Below are 10,148 nucleotides of genomic sequence, written 5' to 3' on the forward strand. Positions count from 1 at the left end.
TACCTCTCAAATATTAAAGGAACTTTGCTGTAAATATGACTGAGGGGCAATCCTGAGTCAACTGACCTCTTCTGTATCTGAACTGACAGACCCAAGTTTCAATCTTTTAATATCAGGACTATGACCATGATTCTGCAATGTTTATGGTTCATTTTAAACACTGAGCTTCAGAAAAAGGGCATATTTATGGAAATTATGCAATACATATCACCATTACCCAATGACGTTTGAGCTGCATGCATGTAAATATTATTGTGTAGAACTAAACATGACACACAAACACTTTAACACTTCACCTCGTTGTGAAACTGGGATTTGAACACATACCTTGTGTGTTTATCTAGTGAACCAAACTGTATCCTGTCATCGCCAAGGGTGATGCTGACATCAAGTGCTGTACCTGACTTCTTTGTTTCTTTGTCGCCTGGAAACTTTCCCAGGGAGAAAAGCACCACGGTGTCTGGGAGTGGCACCGGCAGCCTGCTGTAGAAGCAGGAACTGCTGTCAGACCTGCAACAGCAACAAACACAGTGTCAAGGTCAAGTAGAAATGCACAGGATATCAAGTTTTGAATTTTACCTATCAGTCTTGCAGACTTGATAACTTCAATGGATGCAGTTTATTCATAGAGACATTGCTAACTTGAAGTCGGTAGAACAAGGATATACATAAGAAAGTTTCCTTGTGAAACATCCCATGTATAACTAATGTTACTTGTGGACAGTGATTCAGCATCAACAAACACTGAAACAGATTGTTTAATCAGCATTCTAGGCGAGTCAAAAATGAAACACACAACTTTATTGAAAACAACTTCTTGTTTATTGCTTTAAGCCTGATAAAGATGTAAGAATCTACATCGAAAATTTGCTTTATGCAATAAACAACAGGTTGTCATCCATAAAGTTGTGTTTCATTATTATCAACAAAATGGCTTTAAATGCTCATATATCCGTCAGACTGTGGCTCCTGTAGTGTAAACCTTTGACCCCAGGCATGTTAACAGGTTGGGGAAACCTACCGATCGACTTATAATAGGCCAAACGGGATATAACAGGCCGTTCCGCCTATTTTGCTATAGGCCAATTGGCCTATAATTATGATATTTATCAAATAAATTTGAAGTGGTGCATTTCCGCATGAGGATATTAACATCATTCAAGTTTTGATGTCCTAAGGTTTTCATTCAAACCCTTTTTGAGCATTTTCATCACATAATAAAGGAGTTTGGAAATTGCTAATTAAATATAAGACTATAATATTTTTGACAATTTTCACTGAAAATTAATGACATAGATATTCAGTTTTAGTTGTCAAAATGAAAATCTGTGCAAAATTGTGTTCTTAAATGAAACATCTTTCCCTGAACATTATATAAATTTCCATTTTATCCAAAAACTTATTTTTTTCAAGATGAGCAGGTCCATTAACTATTCATCTCTATGATCTAATAAAACCATTTCGTGCGGAAATTGATAGTTTGTGAAATGTTAATAATAATGGTCAAATATAGCCTGATCGGCCTATAGCAAAATAGGCAGAACGGCCTATAATATCCCGTTCGGCCTTTTATAGGCCGATCGGTAGGTTTCCCCAACCTGGTTATGCTGGAGTAGTACCTGTCCCACTTATCCAAATCTTTTTGGCAGACGACTGCAGGAATGGCGAGTTATCTGCTGGTTTCAAGTCTTGCAATCTTACTGTTTACCCTCCAACAACATAGCAGGCATTGATTTTACCTCACTATATCACTCGTGACAAATGACTATGTTCATTACTGACTACTAATGATCACTAATTACTTCTCTGTAGTTACTAGACTACTACTTAACAAGAAACATTTGCCCGAGCCTTCATCGTAAAATTACCCTATACCCATGATAACGAAGGCCTGAACCTATGGCCGACCTCCCGGTCGCGTCCTTCAACACACATTTCATGGATTTTACGAAAACAAACGTGCTGAGCATACTCACCGGGTCAGTTCTACAGGGGGTGACTGAATGTCTGATAACAGATATAGTTTAAAACCGTTCATGTTTCCAGTTTTCACAACATTCATGCAGCACTACTGACCCTCCCAAACTCGTCCGCCGACAACCACAATGAAATTTGGCGCGTATTTTGGCTTCGGACAAATTCTTGAACGAGAGTTACTTCCCTTTGATAGATTCTTATAGTTTGTTTCGGATAAAGATCCAGATTGTTTTACGAAATGGTGGGCAAGTGGATGTGGGCCGAGCTAATGTTGCTTTTAGGACAGTATCATATAACTAACAGGAAGAAAGTCCGTCACTTACAGCAACATAGGGACAAATACAGATGGTTCACTTTCACTAACAGAGCGACCAGTAGAGCTGCGTCACTTTCACTAACAGACCGACCAGTATAGCTGCGTCACTTTCACTAACAGAGGGACCAGCATAGCTGCGTCACTTTCATTAACAGAGCGACCAGTATAGCTGCGTCACTTTCACTAACAGAGCGACCAGTATAGCTGCGTCACTTTCACTAACAGAGGGACCAGTATAGCTGCGTTACTTTCAATAACAGAGCGACCAGTATACCTGCGTCACTTTCACTAACAGACCGACCAGTATAGCTGCGTCACTTTCATCAACAGAGCGAACAGTATAGCTGCGTCACTTTCACAAACAGAGGGATCAGTATAGCTGCGTCACTTACAGCAACAGAGGGACCAGTATAGCTGCGTCAGCAACAGAGGGACCAGTATAGCTGCGTCACTTACAGCAACAGAGGGACCAGTATAGCTGCGTCACTTACAGCAACAGAGGGATCAGTATAGCTGCGTCACTTACAGCAACAGAGGGATCAGTATAGCTGCGTCACTTACAGCAACAGAGGGACCAGTATAGCTGCGTCACTTACAGCAACAGAGGGACCAGTATAGCTGCGTCACAACAGAGGGATCAGTATAGCTGCGTCACTTACAGCAACAGAGGGACCAGTATAGCTGCGTCACTTACAGCAACAGAGGGACCAGTATAGCTGTACGTGTTACTTTCACTAAAAGAGGGACCAGTATAGCTGCGTCACTTTCACTAAAAGAGGGACCAGTATAGCTGTGTCACTTACAGCAACAGAGGGACCAGTATAGCTGTGTCACTTACAGCAACAGAGGGATCAGTATAGCTGCGTCACTTTCACTATCAGAGGGACCAGTATAGCTGTGTCACTTTCACTAACAGAGGGATCGGTATAGCTGTACGTGTCACTTTCACTAAAAGAGGGACCAGTATAGCTGTGTCACTTTCACTAACAGAGGGACCAGTATAGCTGCGTCACTTTCACTAACAGAGGGACCAGTATAGCTGTGTCACTTTCACTAACAGAGGGATCAGTATAGCTGTACGTGTCACTTTCACTAAAAGAGGGACCAGTATAGCTGCGTCACTTTCACTAACAGAGGGACCAGTATAGCTGTGTCACTTTCACTAACAGAGGGATCAGTATAGCTGTACGTGTCACTTTCACTAACAGAGGGACCAGTATAGCTGCGTCACTTTCACTAACAGAGGGACCAGTATAGCTGTGTCACTTTCACTAACAGAGGGACCAGTATAGCTGTACGTGTCACTTTCACTAAAAGAGGGACCAGTATAGCTGTGTCACTTTCACTAAAAGAGGGACCAGTATAGCCGTGTCACTTACAGCAACAGAGGGATCAGTATAGCTGTGTCACTTACAGCAACAGAGGGATCAGTATAGCTGCGTCACTTTCACTAACAGAGGGACCAGTATAGCTGCGTCACTTTCACTAACAGAGGGACCAGTATAGCTGTGTCACTTACAGCAACAGAGGGATCAGTATAGCTGCGTCACTTTCACTAACAGAGGGACCAGTATATCTGCGTCACTTACAGCAACAGAGGGATCAGTATAGCTGCGTCACTTTCACTAACAGAGGGACCAGTATAGCTGTGTCACTTTCACTAACAGAGGGATCAGTATAGCTGTACGTGTCACTTTCACTAAAAGAGGGACCAGTATAGCTGTGTCACTTTCACTAACAGAGGGACCAGTATAGCTGCGTCACTTTCACTAACAGAGGGACCAGTATAGCTGTGTCACTTTCACTAACAGAGGGATCAGTATAGCTGTACGTGTCACTTTCACTAAAAGAGGGACCAGTATAGCTGCGTCACTTTCACTAACAGAGGGACCAGTATAGCTGTGTCACTTTCACTAACAGAGGGATCAGTATAGCTGTACGTGTCACTTTCACTAACAGAGGGACCAGTATAGCTGCGTCACTTTCACTAACAGAGGGACCAGTATAGCTGTGTCACTTTCACTAACAGAGGGACCAGTATAGCTGTACGTGCCACTTACAGCAACAGAGGGATCAGTATAGCTGTGTCACTTACAGCAACAGAGGGATCAGTATAGTTGCGTCACTTTCACTAACAGAGGGACCAGTATAGCTGCGTCACTTTCACTAACAGAGGGGCTAGTATAGCTGCGTCACTTACAGCAACAGAGGGATCAGTATAGCTGTGTCACTTTCACAAACAGAGCGACCAGTATAGCTGCGTCACTTACAGCAACAGAGGGACCAGTATAGCTGTGTCACTTACAGCAACAGAGGGACCAGTATAGCTGTGTCACTTTCACAAACAGAGGGACCAGTATAGCTGCGTCACTTTTACTAACAGAGGGACCAGTATAGCTGCGTCACTTTCACTAAAAGAGCGACCAGCATAGCTGCGTCACTTTCAATAACAGTGGGACCAGTATAGCAGCGTCACTTTCACTAACAGAGCGACCAGTATAGCTGCGTCACTTTCACTAACAGAGGGACCAGTATAGCTGCGTGACTTTCACTAACAGAGGGACCAGTATAGCTGCGTCACTTTTACTAACAGAGGGACCAGTATAGAAGCGCCACTTTCACTAACAGAGGGACCAGTATAGCTGCGTCACTTTCACTAACAGAGCAACCAGTATAGCTGCGTCACTTTCACTAACAGAGGGACCAGTATAGCTGCGTCACTTTCACTAACAGAGGGACCAGCATAGCTGTCACTTTCACTAACAGAGGGACCAGTATAGCTGCGTCACTTTCACTAACAGAGGGACCAGTATAGCTGTGTCACTTACAGCAACAGAGGGACCAGTATAGCTGTGTCACTTTTACTAACAGAGCGACCAGTATAGCTGCGTCACTTACAGCAACAGAGGGACCAGTATAGCTGTGTCACTTTCACAAACAGAGGGACCAGTATAGCTGTGTCACTTTCACAAACAGAGGGGCTAGTATAGCTGCGTCACTTTCACTAAAAGAGGGACCAGTATAGCTGCGTCACTTTCAATAACAGTGGGACCAGTATAGCTGCGTCACTTTCACTAACAGAGCGACCAGTATAGCTGCGTCACTTTCACTAACAGAGGGACCAGTATAGCTGCGTGAATTTCACTAACAGAGGGACCAGTATAGCTGCGTGACTTTCACTAACAGAGGGACCAGTATATCTGCGTCACTTTCACTAACAGAGCGACCAGTATAGCTGCGTCACTTTCACTAACAGAGGGACCAGTATAGCTGTGTCAATTGCAGCAACAGAGGGACCAGTACAGCTGCGTCACTTTTACTAACAGAGGGACCAGTATAGAAGCGCCACTTTCACTAACAGAGCGACCAGTATAGCTGCGTCACTTTCACTAACAGAGGGACCAGTATAGCTGCGTCACTTTCACTAACAGAGGGACCAGTATAGCTGCGTCACTTTCACTAACAGAGGGACCAGCATAGCTGTCACTTTCACTAACAGAGGGACCAGCATAGCTGTCACTTTCACTAACAGAGGGACCAGTATAGCTGCGTCACTTTCACTAACAGAGGGACCAGTATAGCTGTGTCACTTACAGCAACAGAGGGACCAGTATAGCTGTGTCACTTTTACTAACAGAGCGACCAGTATAGCTGCGTCACTTACAGCAACAGAGGGACCAGTATAGCTGCGTCACTTTCACTAACAGAGCGACCAGTATAGCTGTGTCACTTACAGCAACAGAGGGACCAGTATAGCTGCGTCACTTTCACTAACAGAGGGACCAGTATAGCTGCGTCACTTTCACTAACAGAGGGACCAGTATAGCTGTGTCACTTACAGCAACAGAGGGACCAGTATAACTGCGTCACTTTTACTAACAGAGGGACCAGTATAGCTGCGTCACTTTCACTAACAGAGCGACCAGTATAGCTGCGTCACTTTCAATAACAGTGGGACCAGTATAGCTGCGTCACTTTCACTTTCACCCTACATTATCTAACCCTACATTATCTCACTCTACATTTTCTCACTCTACATTACCTCACTCTACATTACCTCACCCTACAATACCTCACTCTACATTACCTCACCCTACATTACCTCACTCTAAATTACCAAACCCTACATTATCTACCCCTACATTATCTCACGCAACATTGCCTCACCTTACATTATCTCACCCTACATTACCTCTCCCTACTATATATCACCCTACATTATCTAACCTTACATTATCTAACCCTACATTACCTCACCCTACATTAGCTCACTTTACATTATCTGACGCAACATTTCCTCACCTTACATTATCTTACCCTACATTACCTCACCCGACATTACCTCACTCTACATTACCTTACCCAACATTACCTCACACTACACTACCTCACTCTACATTGCCTCACCCTACATTACCTCACTCTACATTATCTCACGCAACATTGCCTCACCTTACATTATCTTACCCTACATTACCTCACCCTACGTTACCTCTCTCTACATTATCTAACGCTACATTACCTCTCTCTACATTATCCCACCCTACATTACCTCACACTACATTACCTCTCTCTACATTATCTCAAGCAACATTGCCTCACCCTGCATTATCTTACCTTACATTACTTCACCCTACATTATCTTACCCTACATTACCTTACCCAACATTACCTCACTCAACATTATCTCACTGTACATTACCTCACCCTGCATTATCTTACCTTACATTATCTCACCCTACATTATCTCACCCTACCTCATCCCAGCCTACAATATCTCAACCTACATTATCTCAGCATACATTATCCTACCCTACATTCCCTCACCCTACATTATCACACCTACATTACCTCATCCTATATTATCCCACCCTACATTACCTCACACTACAGTACCTCACCCTACATTACCTCACTCTACATTATCTAACCCTACATTATCTCACTCTACATTTTCTCACTCTACATTACCTCACTCTACATTACCTCACCCTACATTACCTCACTCTAAATTACCAACCCTACATTATCTAACCCTACATTATCTCACGCAACATTGCCTCACCTTACACTATCTCTCTCGCTACATTACCTCACCCTACATTATATCACCCTACATTATCTAACCTTACATTATCTCACGCAACATTACCTCACCTTACATTATCTAACCCTACATTAGCTCACCCTAAATTAGCTCACTCTACATTATCTGACGCAACATTTCCTCACCTTACATTATCTTACCCTACATTACCATACCCACCATTACCTCACTCTACATTACCTCACTCTACATTGCCTCACCCTACATTACCTCACTTTAAATTATCTCACTCAACATTGCCTCACCTTACATTATCTTACCCTACATTACCTCTCTCTACATTATGTTACCCTACATTACCTCTCTCTACATTATGTTACCCTACATTACCTCTCTCTACATTATGTTACCCTACATTACCTCTCTCTGCATTATGTTACCTTACATTACCTCTCTCTACATTATGTTACCCTACATTACCTCTCTCTACATTATGTTACCCTACATTACCTCTCTCTACATTATGTTACCCTACATTACCTCTCTCTACATTATGTTACCCTACATTACCTCTCTCTACATTATGTTACCTTACATTACCTCACCCTACATAACCTCTCTCTACATTGTCTCAAGCAACATTGCCTCACCTTAGATGATCTTACCCTACATTACTTCAACCTTACATTATCTTTACCCTTTACATTACCTTTACCTAACATTACCTTAACTCAACATTGCCCCTCACCTTACATTATCTCACCCCTATGTGTTGCCTCACTCTCACATTATCTTTACTCCTACATTATCTCTGCTACATTACCTCTCTACATTACCTCACTCTACATTCCTCACACTACATTATCTAACCCTACATTATCTCATATGCAACATTGTTTAACCTTACATTATCTTTAATCTATAGTAATTCTACCCATACATTATCTCAATACATTATCTCACCCTTACATTACCTCACCCTTTACATTATCTCACCCAACATTACCTCACCCTACATTACCGCTCTCTACATTTACTCATCCTACATTATCTCACCTTACATTATCTCACCCTACATGATCTCACCATACATTACCTCACCCTACATTATCTCACACTACATTACCTCAATCTACATTATCTCACCCTACATTACCTCACCCTACATAATCTCACACTACATTAACTCAATCTACATTATCTCAACCTACATTCTCTAACCCTATATTACTCCCTAATTCTACATTATCTCACACTGTGCATTACTCACCTTACATTACCTCACCCTACATAATCTCACATCACATTACCTCACCCTACATTTACTCACTCTACATTATCTCAACCTAAATTATCTAACCCTATATTACCTCATCCTACATTATCTCACCCTACATTACCTCACTCTACAGTAACTCACCCTACATTACTTCACCCTACATTATCTCACCCTACATTATCTTACCATACATTACCTCACCGAAAATAACCCACTCTACATTAGCTCACCCTACATTACCTCACTCTACATTATCTCACGCAACATTGCCTCTCCTTACATGACCTCACACTACATTACCTCACACTACATTACCTCACTTTACATTACCTAACTCTACATTACCTCACTCTACATTTTCTCATCCTACATCATCTCACACTACATTATCTCACTCTATGTTGTCTCACCCTAAATTACCTCACCGTACATTACCTCACCCTGCATTATCTTACCTTACATTATCTCACCCTACATTATCTCACCCTACCTCATCCCAGCCTACAATATCTCAACCTACATTACCTCAGCATACATTATCTTACCCTACATTCCCTCACCCTACATTATCACACCTACATTACCTCATCCTACATTACCTCACACTACAGTACCTCACCCTACATTACCTCACTCTACATTACCTCACCCTACATTATCTCACTCTACATTTTCTCACTCTACATTACCTCACTCTACATTACCTCACCCTACAATACCTCACTCTACATTACCTCACCCTACATTACCTCACTCTAAATTACCAAACCCTACATGATCTAACCCTACATTATCTTATGAAACATTGCCTCACCTTACATTATCACACCCTACATTACCTCACCCTACATTATATCACCCTACATTATCTAACCTTACATTACCTCACCCTACATTACCTCACCCTACACTTCCTCACCCTACATTATCTCACCCTACATTACCTCACCCTACAGTATCTCACGCAACATAACCTCACCTTACATTATCTAACCCTACATTACCTCACCCTACATTATCTTACCCTACATTACCTCACCCAACATTACCCCACTCACATTACCTCACCCTACATTACCTCACCCAACACTTCCTCACCCTACATTATCTCACCCTACATTACCTCACCCTACATTATCTCAACCTATATTAACTCATACTACATAATCTCACCCTACATTACCTCACCCTACATTACCTCACCCTACATTATCTCACCCTCCGTTATCTAACCTTACATTATCTCACCTTACATGATCTCACCAACATTAACCTCAGCCTACATTACCTCACTCTACAGTACCTCACCCTACATTACCTCACTCTAAATTACCAAACCCTACATTATCTAACCCTACATTATCTCATGAAACATTGCCTCACCTTACATTATCTCACCCTACATTACCTCACTCTACATTACCTCACCCTACATTATCTGACCAACATTACCTCACCCTACATTACATCACCCTACATTACCTCACTCTACATTACCTCACCCTACATTACCGCACCCTACATTACCT

At 42.2% G+C, this 10,148-nt stretch overlaps 1 protein-coding gene across 1 annotated transcript in view; it reads right to left on the bottom strand.

Moving 5' to 3' along the window:
* Nucleotides 1-2,145, bottom strand: part of LOC124268874 (tRNA wybutosine-synthesizing protein 2/3/4-like) — a 34,025-nt gene extending 31,880 nt beyond the window's left edge. The window contains exons 1-2 of the mRNA XM_046703901.1: nucleotides 1,977-2,145; nucleotides 328-519 (exon numbers count right to left, since the gene is read on the bottom strand). Coding sequence (XP_046559857.1) covers nucleotides 328-519; nucleotides 1,977-2,062 — 278 coding nt within the window. The 5' untranslated portion in view covers nucleotides 2,063-2,145. The remainder of the gene's footprint in view (nucleotides 1-327; nucleotides 520-1,976) is intronic.
* Nucleotides 2,146-10,148: the final 8,003 nt, after the last annotated feature.

This window comes from Haliotis rubra, unplaced genomic scaffold (assembly GCF_003918875.1).
Source record: "Haliotis rubra isolate DU_JTF1 unplaced genomic scaffold, ASM391887v1 Scf140, whole genome shotgun sequence".
In the NCBI taxonomy this organism is placed as follows: domain Eukaryota; kingdom Metazoa; phylum Mollusca; class Gastropoda; order Lepetellida; family Haliotidae; genus Haliotis; species Haliotis rubra.